The sequence below is a fragment of the Periplaneta americana genome, chromosome 1 (genome assembly GCF_040183065.1).
Source record: "Periplaneta americana isolate PAMFEO1 chromosome 1, P.americana_PAMFEO1_priV1, whole genome shotgun sequence".
In the NCBI taxonomy this organism is placed as follows: Eukaryota; Metazoa; Arthropoda; class Insecta; order Blattodea; family Blattidae; genus Periplaneta; species Periplaneta americana.
The window spans coordinates 152,286,761-152,306,306 of NC_091117.1; the positions used below are offsets into that span (position 1 = coordinate 152,286,761).

Genomic DNA, 19,546 nt, shown 5'->3' on the forward strand with positions numbered 1-19,546 from the left:
ATGGTTTATTCACGACACTCGCAAATGCAGGGGTTATATCAGCGTCGCCGGTGTGCCAGAATTTTGTCCCGCAGGATTTTTTTAAAATAATGCTAGTAAATCTACTGACATGAGCCTGTCTCATTTAAACACATTTAAATGTCATCGACCTGGGCCGGGATCGAACCCGCAACCGACTATGCTACCGAGGCCGACTCTGCATATCAAGCTTTGTTAATGCCATACAGATAATACGGAACAGTGCACATTAATGTTGAGTAGCGAGATCTGTGAAAATGAAAACCCTAAAAAGCGTCGTAAGATCGAAGTGATTCAGACAAGGGTTGCGGCAGCCAAGGAAGTGTGTGACATTTTCACACAAGCTAACACCCGATTCCAGTTAATAGATCATCTGATATTATCTTCTCTTCTGTGTGAAGAAAAATTTGAATGCTACAAAAGCTCATTTCCTGAAAATGACCTAAATGTATATGTGAAGCTTTTTCCAATGTTCGATAAAGGCAAACTAAAAACTGAACTCACTGTGTTGTATCAGAGACAAGAATTCAGAAATATCAGTGACGCAGTCAAGCTCTTGCAGTTTCTTATATCTGAAAACTTGCAGGCCTCACTATACCAATGACAACTTCCGAACCAGAACGTTGCTTTTCGTGTTTGAAGATAGTAAAATCCTATCTCAGAAATACGATGAGAGAAGAGAGACTGACCGCAATAGCTATGTTTTCCATTGTAAAGACTATGTCAAACGACATATCGGATTTTAATAAGATGATGATTCAAAAGTTTGCAACCTACAAGACAAGGCGCATGGAACTAATCTTTAAATAAGGTAAGTTGCATGGTTTATTTTTGTATGCAGCCCCCCTGAATTCAATACTCACGAGCCGCCACTGTTCTAGTGTGTTTAGTTTCTGGCTTTTTGGTTGGATGTGTAGAATTTCCATGTCTGTGTTGATGTCTCCGTATGTGTGGTTAGCATTTGTGATGTGTTCTGCATATGTGGAAGTGTTTTGTAATTTTGTCATGTCTGTGATGTGTTCTTTGTAACGTGTTTGAAATGATCTGCCTGTCTGTCCTACGTAGAAGTTGTTGCAGATGTTGCATTTGAGTTTGTATACTCCTGTGTGGTTGTATTTGTTTGTTTGTGTTGTTTGTGCGTTGAGATGTTTTTGTAGAGTGTTATTTGTTCTGTATGCGATCAAGATGTGTAATCAGGATGTAAAATTATTATTACTATACCGAAGTGAAACACTAAAATCTAAACAGAAAAGGAATCCTGACATCTGGCTCCTTGTATACAGTTCAGAACATGAATAAACATAAATACAACAGAAAGAAAGGAAAACGAGAGACAGCATTGAAAGTGGATTATGTGAACCAGGTCAGAAGTGTTTATAATCGTCCTAAGTTGTACTTAATTATCATACAGACGTTGAAGACACGACAACCACAGAAAGTAACAAAGCAAGTGACAGTTTTTATAGCGACCAAGAACAATTCAAATCATTATTAGAGATACTTTAGAACACTATTTCATGTACAGACATGTAGGATGGCAACAGTCATTTAACTTAAATATACACAAGGAATGGAATGAGAGTAGAATTGATCGATATTGATGTTTTAAGTGCCACTACTGTACATCAAATAAAATAATTCAATCTAATATAATCTACATAAACAAGAAATGAAATTCAAATAGACAATATCCATAACTTAATTGAAGTCTGTAAAATATCTAGCGACAATACTGTGAGAGTAGAATTGATCGATATTGATGTTTTAAGTGCCTAAAATGTACATCAAATAAAAATGAACAACAAATGAAATTCAAATAGTCAATATCCATAATTTTACTGAAGTTTGTAAAATATCTAGCGACAATATTGTGATAATATTGAAGGTCCCATATTCAATGTACTAATACTAGTACCGGTGGTGGTGGTGGTGGTGGTGGTGGTGGTGGTGGTGGTGGTGGTGGTGGTGGTGGTCCCGCGAGTTGTGAGGTCCGTTCGGCTATTCGATTTCTTCACACAGAAGGAGTTAACGCTGCTGAGATTCACCATCGATTGTGTCGTGTCTATGGCAACATTATGAGTGATAGTGCTGTATAGGACTGATGCAGAAAATTTAAGAATGGGCGTAAAGATGTGCACAATGAGGGAGGTCAAGGACGACATTCAATTGTGACTGATGAACTCGTTCAACAAATTTTTAGTAGGTTATTTTACGACGCTTTATCAACAACTTGGTTTTCAACAAATTGAACAAACTGTGCGTGAAGAAAGCACAGAGAATGACCTCGGCCTTAACGTTCCTTCAGCGTTGCCACAATGATGGTGATCAATTTCTGGACAAATTCGTGACAGGAGATGAGACATGAGTACAGTTCGTGAATGCTGAGACCAAAGAACAGTCAAAGCAGTGGATGCACAACCAATCTTCGAACAAGCCAAAAAACAGAAAACCACAATTTAAGTCACACAGAGTTAGTGTGCACTCGATGTTGGTTGCTTGACGTTTGTCAGCCCACTATGAGGTCTGTGGATATAGAGGGAAAAATTGGATTGGTGTCTGGCAGAGTTCCCGGGTAGCTCAGTTGGTAGAGCGTTGGTACGCTTAACCAAAAGTCCCGGCCCCGGAACAATTTTTCCTTCGAAATTATTCAAATCAACTTTACAGGGAGTTATACCTGAAAGGTTGATTTGCAAGCCAAAAAAATTCAAACATTCTCGAACAGAAAGATGGTGGCTACAGTTTTTTGGGATGTAAAAGGAGTATTGTTGACAGAGTTTATGGTACCTGGGACCACAATAACAGCAGATGTTTATTGTGAAACTCTAAAGAAGCTTCGGAGAGCAATTCAAAACAAACGCCGCGAATTGCTCCCCGAGGGTGTCATTCTTCTCCATGACAATGCGAGGTCCCATAGTCCTGCTCGCACAAAGGCTTTATTGAACAAGTAACATTGAAAACTTTCGAACATCTCCCCTACAGTCCGGACTTAGCGCTGAGCGACTACCACCTCTTTTCCAAGACGAAGAACTGGTTAGCCCCTCAGCGCTTCCATGACAACGAGGAGCTCATGGACGGAGTGAAAACCTGGCTGAGTACACAGGCGGCATCCTTTTTATGAAGAAGGAATACATAAGCTAGTCCCACGCTATAACAAGTGCTTGAATTTATATGTAATTTTTATGGCGTCTATGTTGAAAAATAGTGTCACTATCCAGGAACGTTTTCCAGACAATAAATAGTTTGTAACATTGTGTTTTTGTAGCCAATCGAAAATTGATTTCTGAATAGCCCTCGTAATTTATTTCATATAATATAATGTTCAAGTTCGTATTTTATAAATTTTTTTCTAAAATTTTACTGAATTTTTTATAATTATAATTTATTTGTAATTACGTAACACTGTCAAAACTTTAATTTCTGTGCCCTTTCTTATTTTTCTGATTATAGAGTATATTGTGATGATATATTAAATTGTTAGCATTGTGAACATAATACATTATATTATAGATTTATTAATTTGTCATACAGAATAATAGGCTTATCTGTAATATTGACAATTAATATTTGAGAAGAAAAATTCGCTGTGGATTGAGTTCGGCGTAGCTCAGTGGTCAGAGCACTTGGCACGTAGAACCAAGGACCCGGGTTCGATCCCCGGCGCCGGAGCGAACTTTTCTCCTCAAATATTGTCAATATTACAGATATTATTCTGTATGACAAATTAATAAATCTATAACATTCTCATAGCTAGCAGTTCATATGTCTGTACAGATTACTGTACACTTAACTGCGGAATCCCGGCCAAATAAGTCACTCATCTGAGTGCGCTCCTAGAATAATGGCAGTTGACATTGGACATATACGGCAACATAATATATGCCTAACATGGAGTTAGGCCATAAAGGGAAACATTAAAGGAGGAGAATTCGATCCGGTGCTGTGGATTGAATTCGGCGTAGCTCAGTGGTCAGAGCGCTTGGTACGTAGAACCAAGGACCCGGGTTCGATCCCCGGCGCCGGAGCAAATTTTTCTCAAATATTAATAATACATTATGATGGATTTATTCTCCCCCCTCCCCCATCTGTTTCGGCCCAAGCGACTGAAGTCTCTGATGTGTGTCAAATGCAAATTTCAGAGCTGACACTTCTTATGGGTTGATGGTACTAAGAATTCGTTACGTAACCCAATGGGAAACGGGAGCATCGTAAGAAAATGTCCTCTAATATATTTGTCTACTGCAAATTCCACTTTGATTCACCGAGCTTTGAACCCGGATCTACGGCACTGAAAACCGTTGGATTTAACGGTTCGTCATGAAATCTTGGTTTTACAGTAGGCCTAGTAATGAAAAAGTTAAGAGTGAATATTATTTTTAAACAATCACCATGATTTTCCCAGATTGACGTAATGACCTTGGACGGAAGTTTGGGAACCCCTGGGCTATGTAAACTATTTTAAATGCTCTAACCAAGCTGCGTTTCCTAGAAGTTTATCAGAAGGCTGCGGTTGCACGTCTCATGCAGCAGCCAGGGGCAACGTGTCACTAGCGTCGCTCTTGCATGAAAGTGTCTATAACTGAAGAATGAGTAGCTACTAATAGTGAAGCGGGAATTCTCCGCGAAGACATATATTGGAGAGGGTAAGGAGGGAGGGGGGAAGGTGTGGTCTGTGCTAACAGGTACTACACATATAAGACGGTTTCAACTGACAGTAAGAGAGTCAGTAAGAAACGCAGTGTGGTAGTGCATTGAAAGTGATTGTGAACGATTGTAATTCAAGATGGTGTCTGTGAATGTAGCGTCTACAGTTATTCTTCTGTCAGCTCTCGTCGTGGCAACAAATGCCAGAGCCTATTATGGTGCTATTGTCGGTAAGTTGAGGAACAAAACACGTTAGGTATAGGCCTAACCTTTAAGCGTTGTGTAACGTTATCTTATGTATTTCTTATTCATTTTAACAATTTATTTTTGTACGATCAATGCACTGACAGTAATATAATATTATTCTATTCTCACATCAAATTTTCGTAAAAAAAAACCTAATGAAAGTATAGTACGAACGATAGTCTATAATACTGTGTGTAACAGTATAATTAAGTGCAGTTATTACTATGGTAAATAACTAGGTAATTATTATGTCCAGTATAACTAGTTCTTAAGCTACAAATCCAACGGAACCCGATTCAATTTCTTAAGAAGAATTACCAGTATTTTCCCTGTACCAAAAAATATAGGTTAAAGAAATAGAAGAACCTCCTATTTTAGAAATAGAAGTATCCCTCATTGCATGCCAGATCAATCTGGGAGATGAGATTTATGATGAGCATGAGAATCTCTTCCTCTAATAAATTATATTGGGAAATGTTTGTGTATTCTTGTATTTGGTCAGAACCGTCTGAAGTAGTGGCTTGGCTTCATGCTAACCACTTGGCCCGGGAGTCCTGCTAACTGCAAATGTCTGATATTGGTCCATAATTCGCATACAAAAGAGTCACATTCTTAAATATAGATAATCATAGAATATTATTAATTACTGGGGAATCTACGTGTGAATAGTTATGGCCCTCCTGATTGAGAACTGACTTATAAACAGAGTTTTCATTTTTGAAAGTTTTAGTTTGTAATTTATCAGACACTATTTTAGAATGTAGACTTAATCAATACTTCTGCCTTTATTCGTGTATTTACATCGCTTTGATATCCTGGGTTTGAGTTACATCTAGTCTAACAAGCAAACATTCTGATGGGGGCAGATAAAAAAGTTAGATTTTTTCGTCCACCATGTTAATAATGTCAAAAGACGTGCTTATACAAATTTTGACCACTCGACCGCAAATACGAGGCCGTCCAGAAAGTGATTTTCCCTGGAGCCGTTTACAGAAAAAAACACAAATGCATGGAAATATTTATTGAAACAGATATAACAATTGTTGCGCTATTTGTCAACATATCCCCCACTGGAATTGAGACATTTGTCATATCATGGGACATGTATATGTCCTTGTGTCGTAGAAGTCAGCCGCCTAGGATCGGAACCAGCGTTTGACAGCCGTCTGCACCTCTCTGTCGATCCCATGATATGACAAATGTCTCATTTCCGGTGGGGAATATGTTAAAAAATTGCTAAAAAATTGCTGTGTCTATTTCAATAAATTTATCCAATGAAACTGTGTTTTCTTTCTGTTAATGGCTCCTGGCGAACTTATTTTATGGCCCTCGTAATTGCGGACGAGTGGCCAAAATTTGTATAAGCCCTTCTTTTGATTTTATTAACATGGTGAAAGAAAAAAATAATATTTTTATCTGCCTCCATCAGAATGTTTGCTTGTAAGACATAAGCAAAGAGTGTACGCCTAGAAACAGGTTTCGCTTAGTATGGAGCGTTCGAAAAGCGACATGGGCAAGTAACAGTCAGTTTAGCAGTGTTACAGCGCGCCAGCTTTTGACAAAATCTCTCAATTTATACTCTACATCATAGATGTAATCCATTGGTTTATCCTATAAGTATTGGAACACTGTCCCTAATGCATATTTTACATCTTTTTTTTTTGTAAGATTTCTAGACACACTTTATTTCGTCTCTATCGATAGGAGTAGGATAATTGAACCTCAGGCACTTTCAGTTAATTAAGGAATTACTGTTGCCTTAAAATTGACTTTAATTTTAACAATTTCCGCAAACCCCCATAGATATTGTCATTAATGCCCACATCTGCAGAAATGTGCTACGTACACCCTTTGACACGGAAAATGGTCGCTCTCCTGTAACGTGAATTTATCAAAGTGTCGTTCGGGTTAAGGCGAGATTCACACGGAGAAATATTAAGCATCCAGATTTGAGGATGAAATCAAGTCGCAGCAGTGACGTATCTGTATGTCAACAAACAACATATTCCCTACGAAGCCTTTATGACTTAACGATAGAGCTCTTCATTCTCGTTACAAAGACCGGGCTTCGAATCTCTCTACGCAAAACGCAGCGCGTAAACACTTCGCACAGGATGATTCCCGAGCTATTCCGAGGTGAGACTTAGTCTCTGAACAACGACCAATTTCCGTGTCAAAGGGTGTACAATCCATACGGATTCAGACCTTGCGAAACAGTATCTACAATATTTCTGTTCGCAATGGAAATCGGAACCAATCCGACATTTACCTTTTTAAATAATCAGATTTCTACTTATTTTAAGATTGAGGAAATCACTAAAAGCCGACCCGATTGACATAACACAGAATTTGAACAGGGAACTTCCCAAATGTGTTTAACCACTGTGCCACCTCGCTTTGGTAAGACTGGAGACTCATAACACATGAAAACAGTGAACATATCGATATAATCACTTTTATGAATGGGTTGATTTCACGAAGCACAAAAACTGATAAGGAGCATCTTCAAATACAGTAGTTTTACTATGACCCGTTATCTGAACTTTCAGCGGAAATGAGTCAACCAATCGCTCAGAAGATAGGGGGATGTTGCGATTATCAGGTAACCACTGAACACCAATGCGTCTCGAGACCATTGAGCGATAAGTTCCTATTGAACTGAACGGTGGTGTCACGCCTGTGTTTCCTAACGTAGAGTAGTAGGCCTAAATGATGATTAGCACCATTATACATCAATACAACTTTGGAATAAAATCAGTGCAAATACACTGGCGGACAAAAAAATGTGGGTCACTTGAATTTTACTTTGTATTTAATATGTCACCAATATGTTTTAAATGGAGATTAATTTAATTATACGATTATAAACGTAACATATAGCCTACTGAAAACGAAAATGATTATGACTTCATACTTACTTACTGGCTTTTAAGGAACCCGGAGGTTCATTGCCGCCCTCACATAAGCCCGCCATTGGTCCCTATCCTGAGCAAGATTAATCCAGTCTCTATCATCATATCCCACCTCCCTCAAATCCATTTTAATATTATCTTCCCATCTATCTCGGCCTCTCCAAAGGTCTTTTTCCCTCCGACCTCCCAATTAACACTCTATATGCATTTCTGGATTCGCCCATACGTGCTACATGCCCTGCCCATCTCAAACGTCTGGATTTAATGTTCCTAATTATGTCAGGTGAATAATACAATGCGTGCAGTTCTGTGTTGTGTAACTTTCTCCATTCTCCTATAACTTCATCCCTCTCAACCCCAAATATTTTTCCTAGGTACCTTATTCTCAAACACCCTTAACCTTTGTTCCTCTCTCAAAGTGAGAGTCCAAGTCTCACAATCATATACACAGCAACCGGTAATATAACTGTTTTATAAATTCTAACTTTCAGCTTTTTTGTATGACAAAAGCTTCTCAACCGAATAATAACAGGCATTTCCCATATTTATTCTGCGTTTCGCCATCCTATAATACTATACATAAATATAGATTGAAATAATGCTAAATAAATTGTACGTGAACAGGTGGTTGACAAAATATTTCTTATAACAAATGTAATATACTGTATTACGTAATTTGTTAGAAATATAATGGATGTGATTATTCTAATTCAAATTATTATCAATTACATGTAAGTATTTAACCTCATTAACTTCATTAATAATTGAACAATTGCAATTTATTTTGAAACATTCAAAATTATGCATTTTAATTTTAATATAGATGAAGTTGGCCTATATAAGCTACCTTAATAATTAAAACTAAATTTAATTTAAAAAAAATCCAATTAAATATTTAAACGATAAAAATAAAACTAAAAACAAAAATAGAATTTCATGAAATCATGACGCCTTAGATCACGCAGCTACGGCGCGGGACGATTAATATCTATAGCCATTGTAAAGCCATAGAAGACGATATAGCCTAATAATAATAATAATAATAATAATAATAATAATAATAATAATAATAATAATAATAATAATAATAATAATTTGAAAGCAATTATACAGTATATAATATGCAACGTTTTCCGAATCCCGAGTTTGTGTCATCTGTCTGTCCGTATCTATTTCTACCACTCCAACATTCTATCCTCTCTCACGTCTCAAATGCCCCGTTAAGAATGATAATGCATAATCAGACGCTATAATTGGATGTGCGACGGATTTAATAATCAGCTGTTGGGAGGGAGCTGCAGGACATCTGAAGGTCACTGTCGGTCGTGTCCTTGCGTCTGACCTCAAGCATGCAGCGTGCGCGGAGATCGGCAGCCAGCCCGCAAAGATTCGTGTGCGCTGCACTCCAAGTCAACGTCCGTAACGCTACTGTGTACGTAGTTTATGCACGTTTGCGATCCATAAATGACCTCTACGAAATTTCAGATTTTTAGTTGTTTCCCAAAATAATAATAATTGTTCAAAAAAGTAAATTGATTAAAATATAGGCAATATATTTTTAAACTGCCTGTCAAACTTTATCCAGCGTAATTCATAAGGTTAGCGAAAATAATTAGACAATCTACAAGCTTTAGGAAGAAAAAGACGAAGGAAGAAGGAAAGAGAATAATTTTTAGTTGGTTATTTAGCGACGCTGTATCAACTACTGGATTAAGCGTCGATAGGATTGATGATAGCGTGAAGGTAGGCGAGATCAGGCCGATAATTCGTCATAGATTACCTGAAATTTGCCTTATGGTTGGGAAAAGAACTAGAAAAAAAAACAACGAAGTAATTAGCCCAAGCGGGAATTGAGCCCACGCCCGACCACAACTCTGGATTGGCAGGCAAGCGCCTCAACCGACAGAGCTGTGCCGATGACTAAGAAAAGAAATTAGGAGACAGAAAATTAGGAGGAAAAGGTGATTAGTGAGGAAGAAAACGAAAAGGTAAACAAAACGAACAAGGAGAAAGGTAAGAAGGGTGATGTGCTAGCGTAAGTAAAACTGATTGGAAACAAAAATGGGAGATGAAAATAACGACAAATGATAAATGATGATGAAGAGGCTGAGGAGATGAAGATAGATTGTATTGAAAAAGGGAAATGAAGTAAAGGCTAGTTCACAATAAACCGGTAACGGAAACGACAACGATAACGAGAACGGAAATAATGTTAAAATATATCTAAATGTGAGCATTCACAATAGTTATATATAATTGTGAATGCTGACATTTAAATAAATTTATTTTAACAATATTTCCGTTGTCGTTCTCGTTGTCGTTTCCGTTCCTGGTTTATTGTGAACCAGTCTTTAAGGAGAAAGAGGAGTAAGAAAAGAGGCTAAAAAAGACAATTGAAGAGGATATAAATTATGAATGAAAAAAAAAGTATTACAAAAGAAGACTGATATACTGCAGGAGGTGGACATATGCACTGATACATAAGTACCGTAAAAGGAAGCCTAGAGCTGACAAGGTTAGAGTGGATTATATGAGGGGATGCTAAGTGACAGGAGATTGAGGACCGTGAAAAGTGGATTAGATGAGGGAGTGGCTAAGTGATAGGAGATCAGCAACTGTGAAATGGTCAGAGTGAGTTTTATGAGGGAATAAACCCCTGCGGTGGCTGAGTGGTCAGACCTTCAGCCTGTCACGCAGGCGGTCCGGGTTCGATTTCAGGTCAGGACTGAGACTTTTCGTTGAAAAACCCATAGAAATTCATAGTGACACTTGTGACAAAGTCGCAGTTGGTTTTTTTTTTCGGGGTCCTCCCGTTTCCCCACATAGGCATCTACATCATTCCGTTAACATTTCTCCATTTCGTCGTCATTCCATAGCATTCCCTGAACGCCGGCTGGCGACGCACGGAGGGGACGAGTGGAGTTGCCTGCTCGAAATCTGGATATGAAACGAACCTTAGTGTAGTCAGTGGGTGTGGGTTTGGGAACGCGCCTAGTTTGAGGGTTAGCGCAATACATCTTAAAAGGTCTCAGAGCTGGGTCGTAGTGTCCCCCTCACGAAATTCCATTCCATATGAGGGAATAGTAAGCAATGGGAGGTCGAGGACTGTGACAAGGTTAGAGTGAGTACGAAAGAGAGGAAAGCTAAGTGACAGAAGGCTGAGGATTGTGACAAATTTTGAGAGGATTATACCTGTAATTGACGGGAAGTCCAGGACTGGGATAAAATCAAGAATGACAAGGTAACAGGGGATAGTTACTTGACAGGAGGCTGAGTACTGTGACAAGTTATGTAGTAGTAGTAGTAGTAGTAGTAGTAGTAGTAGTAGTAGTAGTAGTAGTAGTAGTAGTAGTAGTAGTAGTAGTAGTAGTAGTAGTAGTAGTAGTAGTAGGTTTATTTTGCCTGGCAGAGTTAAGGCCATGAGGCTTTCTCTTCCACTCAACCAGGTTTCAATAATACAAATACATGAGATACAAAATTTGATTACAAAACAACACAAAAGAAAATAACTTAGAAATTACATAAAATATAGTAGGAAATTACAATAGACAAGATCAGTTACATAATATAAAATTACAAATGGTCAAGATCAGTTACATAATATATAAAATAAAGTAGAAAATTACACATAATCAAAATCAGTTACATAACATAAGGGGAACACACACACACACACACACACACACACACAAGCACACAATTTATAAGATCTAAAATGCCCGAGACAAATTGGACGATTAATTTACTTGAGATATATTATTCAGTTAATATACTAATTGGAGAATACACATGGGTGACAAGACATAAAATTGACAAGACATATGTGGGTTATGTGAGGGAATAGCTAAGTAACGGGAGATCGAGGACTGAGAGAAGGTTAGACAAGTGGTCTAGGTAAGTGACAGGGGGCTGAGAATTGACAAATTTTGAGGGGTTATATGAGAGAATCGCTAAATGACAGGAGGTCGAGGTCTGTGACAATGTTAGAGTGGTTTAGATGAGAATATAACTAAGTGACAGGAAGCTGATTACTGTGACAAATTTACTAGCTAAGTGATAGGTGACTGAGAACTGTGACAAATTTTGAGTGGATTATATAAGAGAATCGCTAAATGACGGGAAGTCGAGGTCTGTAACAATGTTAAAGTGGGTTAGATGTGGGGATAACTAAGTGACGGGAGGCTGATTACTGTGACAAATTTAAGTGGATTATGTGAGAGGATATACATGTTATTTGATAGTTATTCTTTCCTATTTTTCGACCTACAAAAACGCCTTTATTCTCTATAAATCCTCATATTTTAATCATCATCAAACTAAATAATCATGCTTGTTAGACAATTATTTCATCCGAAAACACCATTTGCTCGTCTCGTATAGAATCTCCAAAAATACTGAGGGAAAGAGGGTAAGAAATATCGGAGAAGATAAGAAGGATGAGAAAGAGAACTGAAAGAGGAGAGGAATAGGCTATGTTGATGATGGTGTGGTAATCAAGAGTGAGAAATAAAGACAAGTAGGGGAAGAGAAACAAAGAGAAGTAGGGGAAGAGAAACGGAAGATTATGTTTCAAGGAAAAGTGAGAAGGAAATAAGAAATAGCGATAAAACAGGGAACAAAGAAATAGAAAGAAGAGGGTGTAGATTTAAAATATATATATATAATGAAATGCAATAAAATAAAAGGGAAAAGAAGAGATTAGAAGGAGAATAAAAAGACGACAATTAAAGGATTAGGAAGAGGGTAAAGAGGAGAATAAAACTAATTACCAAGTATAGATGACGAATGATAACATTTATAGCAATAACTTTCTATTAAGTATAAAGACTGGTCCACAATAAACCTGGAACGGGAACGGGAAGCGAAGAACGTGAACGTCAAGATTTTTCATTCACAATAAACCGAGAACGGAAACGGCTATACATATCAATATGTATGTCAAAAATGATATATAAAGTCTATAAAAATTATGCATTCTAATGTTATAATCGACCAATGGCGTTCTCTCACGAGTACAAACCAGCCAACATAAACAAAGGTTAACAAATTTAGAAATTTAAGACACGGAATATTTAAGAATTAAATAGTCTGGTTACATATAGCCTAGTAGTCTGTATGGAAAGTGATTCTACTTAATTTCTGCGTTAGTTACAAGCAATTAATGGACAAGAAATTATGTCACAGCCTCCTTGCTACAAAATATACGACGAACAAATAGCTTTTTAGTGACAACAGAATGAACCTAGTAGGCTGTGAACGGAAACGGCAAAAGTTAAAACTTGGCCAACTCTCACCTTCTCGTTCCAGAGCCCCGGAAAACTTCTCGTTAATTGTGAAAGCTCACATTTAAATACATAATGTATTTATTTTATGTATTATTTATAAATTTTATTTTAACAATGGTTCTGATCTACTGTAATTCTATTTTATTGTGAACTAGCCTTAATTGACATTATGTTGCCAGTATTACTGGAATTTAAACTTTGAGGGCCGTATTCATAGACATTCTTAGCGCGGTTTTCCGGTGGATGATTAGCGAACTAACGTTTTTCGTATTCATAAACCAGTGTTAGCGATATGATATAATATGAATCCTGTACAAGTAACCGGTACATAACCGGGGATAGTTTAGCACGCTCGTAGCGCGGGCTAGCGAAATGTCTATGAATAGCACCCTTCAGAGTTCATCTTCCAAAGCACACGTCACAACAAAATACACTCAATAGATTTCACATAATAAATTACTTAAATCGGGAACATCATTTCGACTTAATATGCACAGTGAAACCCAAATAACTCAGAGAAAACCGACCCCAGAAACCTTTTTTTAATCAAAAGCTCATAAAATCAGTCCTATGTCGAATACGAATACAATAGCCTTTAGCCAAAGTTTCTACCACTCTACCATCACTTCTGTGCACCATAGACAATATTTTGTGCTTACATGTTCCACTATTGCACGAATATATTCAATCAAAGGGATTAATTCCCGTAACAGACTACATACATAATGTTGGAAAAGGGTTTTCCTTATGGTTTCTTTATACAAACTTCTCAGAAATGTCTCTTTAACGATAAAATCTTCTAAATCTCCTCTGCTTACAATTCTTTTTATTCCCGTCTCGCTCCTTCTCCACTAGAAAACAAAAACATAAATAAGACATCCGGTTTGTATAAGCCATTATTCTTGGTATAGGTTAAAAAAAGGAGAAAAACTAGAGGAGGGGAGGGGTCCATTGTTGTTCCTTCTTATTAGTTTATGTTGGTGCAGTCTAGTATTTCACTTAGCGGGGTAGCACTGCCTAACTCATTGCAACCCTTGAGGTTATCCGCCGTCATGTATACTGCGAACACAGTCAACGAGTTTCTCTTATCCAACAAAGGAAATTTTAATTCCTTCTTTCAAGTTTCTTAACTACGAAGCTGTTTACACACGATAAGTAAGATGTAGATATTATGATAAAGCAGTTGTGGAATGAGAGTGGAAGAAGTAGGCACTACGCTGAGAAAATCATAAACACGTCATTCATCCAACGACAATAATTATTGTAATTCCTCTTAGGTCCATTTTAAACTGCAGAAGCCGTTCGCAGGGAATAAGGTAAAAGTTAAGTATATCAGATCTATTTTAAAAGATAATGGGAAGTAATACTGACTTATAGAAATCAAATTCTTCTTTACAGCTATTTTTAAGATGAGCATGAACCTCGCAAAAATTGTAAATTAGCATATGAGTTACAACTAACATTCCAACAATTTTGTGACAAGTATAATATTTATTTCTTATTCTTTGTAACATGCTCTTTCAAGTTTTTAAACTCGTATACCCACAAATTAAATGCATACAAATCAATACATGAAGCTGTGTTGGAAAGAGCGGGCGAAAAAAAGAATGATGCTGAAACTGATCAGGAAGAGGAAAAGGAATTGGTTGGGTCACTGGCTGAGAAGAAACTGCTTACTGAAGGATGCACTGGAAGGAATGGTGAACGGGACAAGAGTTCGGGGTAGAAGACGATATCAGATGATAGACGACATTAATGATATATGGATCATATGAGGAAACAAAGAGGAAGTCAGAAAATAGGAAAGATTGAAGAAAGCTGGGTTTGCAGTGAAAGACCTGCCCTTGGGCAGAACACTAAATGAATGAATGAACATCAATACTACTCCATGTCAGACCCTTCTCTCCAACGGGGGAAAGAAACTGGCAACTCTACCCCATTATCTCCTGACTTAGTTGTATTATGATTGATGCCTTATTGGTGTCACTTAAGAGGTTCAGACCTGTTTCTAGTTGACTACACAACAATAACTCTCCAACAACAGTAATGTAATCACTTGACATAATATAATTACATGAACGCAATTTATCTTTCCTCTAGGACAAAATTTCATCTTTAATGTAGTGATATGGTGGTAGTAGTAGTAGTAGTAGTAGTAGTAATAGTAGTAGTAGTAGTAGTAGTAGTAGTAGTAGTAGTAGTAGTAGTAGTAGTAAATATTTAGTAATATTTTCTCTCAATGTCTGACTGGCCCTTGTTCCTACCCATTACATTAAAATACGTTATCGGATTGGAAAATTAATCCATCAACAGTTCCATATTTCCATTGTACAGTATTATAAATACAGCCCTCCGGTTCTTAAAAACAGAACTGTATGGCATTAGAATAAGACAGTAATCACAGAGTGGACAATAGTTTAAAAGTACGCACGAATCATCTTCGTGAAATTTTCTTTTCCAATCGCGAGTACTTGATTTGCGTTTCATTCAAGAGTCCCCATTTGTGGGCGACGCGCCAAAGCTGTGGTACTTTTAGCAGCTGTAGATGTTGCCGTCGATGCACCGTAAGATGGGAATGGCATAGCACTGCATGACGATCATAATTAATGGAGCAATGGTAAAATATCGATAGAGTAAACGGAGAGTACCCCGCTAAAACCTACCAGTAAACACAGTCTTTATCCACCAGAAATTCCACTTAGAACCACCGGTAATCTAACTCGGCTTATCAGCGTGGAAATCCACGCGGTAGCCGTTCAGCTAACGGTGTGAAAAAAAAAACTAAACTAAACATTACAGGCCACTCGGTATCTCATGAAACCTACCTGCGCTTGAGGGGAAAGAAGAAGTACCCCCACCATAAGGTTCTTACTACGAACTACGGCGCACACAAGTATTTGGTTTCAAGAGATAACGAATGACCTATATTGTTTTCTCCATTGCTAAATAATAATGTAGAAGATAGGTTTGAAATGAAATTCAAAAGTCTCAGTAAGAAGAAATAAGTTAACAATGATTGGAATAATTTTATCTGCCAAAGGAGTTCGCAGTTAGGCTATTGAACACAATTGACAGAATTTCCCTTAACAATCAGTGTTCAATCGAAAATGTAAAAGCAATAATACTGCCGACATGAATAATACTGCCGACATGCCATATTACAAAACTGGTTCTTCTGGCTTAATTTAACCCTAGATCATATATGTAACAGATAGCTCATCCCTATGTTAAAATCGGCAGCACTTTGAAGAGAACAACCGCCAGGATCGCCACCCGTCCGCCTTAAACGAACACGAGATGGCAGTACAGTCGCTAATGCAATTCAAATGGGAATGATGACGTGAATCCTCATGTATCAACTAGATGGCAGCATAGTAAACCTGACAAAAGTTGTTACCGTCAAAGCCTATAAGGCCGAGCTATCTGGGTATATATGATTTAGGATTTAACTATGCTTTGGCGTAGAAAGCCGCTAAAGAACAAAGAAGCCGAAAAGAAAATTAGACATAATAATAATAATAATAATAATAATAATAATAATAACAATAATAATAATGTTACATTGCCATAAACAATAACCTATATCGGCACTTTGAGTGTCTGCTGTTGGTAACGGTTTCTATAGGTCTTTAATCTCCCTACATCCCACTCCCGGTGTCTGACCTGCCAAAAGAAAGGCCGAGGACAAGACTTGAACTAGAGCCCGTTCTTCGTGATATCGCGTAGATCTGGATACAAAGTAATAAAATAATGGAGTCTAATTAGCAGTGTGGCGAGACACCGCAGGCTTCGAAACCGGACTCGCGGGTTCCGGTGGTACACCCAGGCTTAATTTGTACGAGTGTTTCTCTCTTTGTGGAACCGGAACGACGATGTTCAACTGCCATCCCCTGAAATGCAGTCACTGTTGAATCTGTGGACTTGGCACGCAAAATGATGCCAGATAATAATCCTGGTCACATACTGTGTTGCCAAAATAGACGGACAAACTGCGAAAATGAGATCTTACTACAAAAATAAAATGTGGTCTTATAGTAAAAGTAAGTATATGAATAAGCATGAATAAAATGCAACAGTCTGATTTTTTTAGAGGAGGAAAGATACAGATGCAGTTAGAAAAATCCTTTCCGGTACAGAGGAATGCATAAAATGTGTTCGTGAATCTCGAAATCGAATTTATGTAGCTTTGTAATCATTGTGACACATGAGAAAGAAATTTCTCTTAAATAATAATGAGTCGAAATTACTTTGTCTGAGAAAAACAAACAGAAGAACTGTATTAAATACAGTATTCATTTAAATAATAACTATGCTAACATACCAACGCCGTGTATGTTCGACAACAACGTATACTTCATTCCATAATGCCTGACAGGAAAAGTAAATATTGCCGGCAGAGGAGGAGAGAAGTATAATCCCTCCTGAACGGGCACGCTTGAGTGAATGGATCAAGTACCCGCGCCATTGAAAATATAATTATACGAGGCGCGTCCATAAAGTAACTTTCCCACTCGTCCCACAGCTAGCAAACCATATGTTGCGCGAAGCGACTGCGTTTACGTGATAGAGTAATGTCCTGGCATGACGTATGCGCTAGCGGAACTACCCGAGTGCTCTCAGTAGCTTCGTTGCATTGGTTGAAGATGGACGTTCCTATTCCACTCCCGCCGCGTGAAGTGCGGTCAGTGATAAATTTTTTGAATGCACAGGGCATAACGCCGATTTAAATTGATCGTCAGCTGTGCCAGGTCTATGGGGCTAACGTCATGAGCAAGCAGATGGTGCGTTGCCCACAAGGTCATCTGTGATGATGGTTGGCCTCCCACTGCGCTCCTCGTCATGCACATTTTGGTGCCCTGCTGAAAACTGTCTACAGCAGCAACGCACCATCTGCTTGCCCATAGACCTGGCACAGCTGACGATCAATTTCAATCGGCTCTATGCCCTGTGCATTCAAAAACTTTATCATTGACCGCACTTCACGCGGCGGGAGCTGGAATAGGAACTTCCATCTTTAACCAATGCAACGAAGCTACTGAGAGCACTCGGGAAGTTCCGGCTAGCGCATGCGCCATGCCAGGACATTACTCTATCACGTACACGCAGTCGCTTCTCGCAACATATGGTTTGCTAGCTGTGGGACGAGTGGGAAAGTTACTTTATGGACGCGCCTCGTAATATATTATTCATTGAAGTATGTTCATGACCATCACAGGCATCTATAGCATTATATTCGATCATCTTTATTATCATTGAAATATTTTTCATCCTAATCTTCATTTTTATCTTCATAATACTTATCTTCTTATAATCACCACCTTAAATATTGGCATAATCTCCACCCTAATTATCATATAGTTTTCATTCTTCTTCTTCTTCTTCTCCTTCTTCTGCTTCTTCTCCTCCTCCTCACTGTTCTTCTGGAATGTGAGAGTGAAAATCTTGGAAACGAGTGAATTGCTAAACAAGTAACTCCACCGTTCTCTCGGGAACCACAGAGACATGCAAAATATTTGCACGAAATTCGCAATCCGGCTTGCAATTGTTTCCCGTCGTCGTGGCAATTAGATTGCCGGTGTTCGCACTGCGGCGGGAAGATGTGTCGGTTCCCACGCTGATAAAGCTGCGTGCGTCGTAAACTTGGGATTAGCGAGATGTTTATACCGCCGCCGCCTCCTTCAGCGATTAAAAATGTATACCACTGCTGCAGTTGGCGGCGGGGAGCTTGTCTGTGCGGTGCCGAACCTTCTGCAGTCCTTGCACAAGACTGGATGCACAGAATACTATCATACAAAATAATACTCCACGTATGCTGTTATTTAACGACACTGTTCAGCTGCAGAAGTTGATTAAATTTGATAATATATGTCAAAAATTTTGCGTTATGGTTTACTAGTCTGCTGCTGCTGCTGATTATTATTATTATTATTATTATTATTATTATTATTATTATTATTTCATATTAGCCATTATTATTGAGACAGAGATAGGAATTCGTGTGGATTTACGGTCTGAAGATTTACAAATAATACCTAAAAATGGTTGTCTATAGGCTAAAGTATTGTTTGTAAACTAAGTGACTTACCGGAGAATAAACGTGCGAATAAAAAACCTCCTAGGATTGCCTAACATCTAGGCGCTCTTGACTTTGTCTCGGAGAAGTCAGTGATCGACAGACTTCGATTGCAGGACTTCCAAAGCGAACTGAAATATGTACAGTAGTGGCAAAAAAATCCAGACCGACCCTTGTAGCTGATTTCAGAGCCTTTTCACTCCAGAGCACGATAGACTGGTAACTAAGACTTTGTGGTTTGAATCCTGCCTGGGAAGGAAACTTTTTTTGTTCCTTATTCAAATGTATTCCCAGTACTTTTCGATTGCTGCTAAAATTCATGTTCTGGGGATAATAAGTCAATTAAGTAGTAAAATATCGCTGTAGTCGAA

General features: G+C 38.1%; 1 protein-coding gene and 1 non-coding gene across 2 annotated transcripts in view; both read left to right on the plus strand.

Annotated features, from left to right (window-relative positions):
• The first annotated feature begins 3,611 nt into the window (after positions 1-3,611).
• TRNAT-CGU (transfer RNA threonine (anticodon CGU)) lies at positions 3,612-3,684 on the plus strand. The gene has a single exon. It is a non-coding gene; the product is annotated as a tRNA-Thr (tRNA).
• A 1,023-nt stretch (positions 3,685-4,707) lies between these two features.
• The window catches only part of LOC138702098 (BPTI/Kunitz domain-containing protein-like), a 28,668-nt gene continuing 13,829 nt past the window's right edge, over positions 4,708-19,546 (plus strand). Inside the window, exon 1 of the mRNA XM_069829662.1 lies at positions 4,708-4,889. Within this exon, the coding sequence (XP_069685763.1) occupies positions 4,799-4,889 (91 nt within the window). The 5' untranslated portion in view covers positions 4,708-4,798. The remainder of the gene's footprint in view (positions 4,890-19,546) is intronic.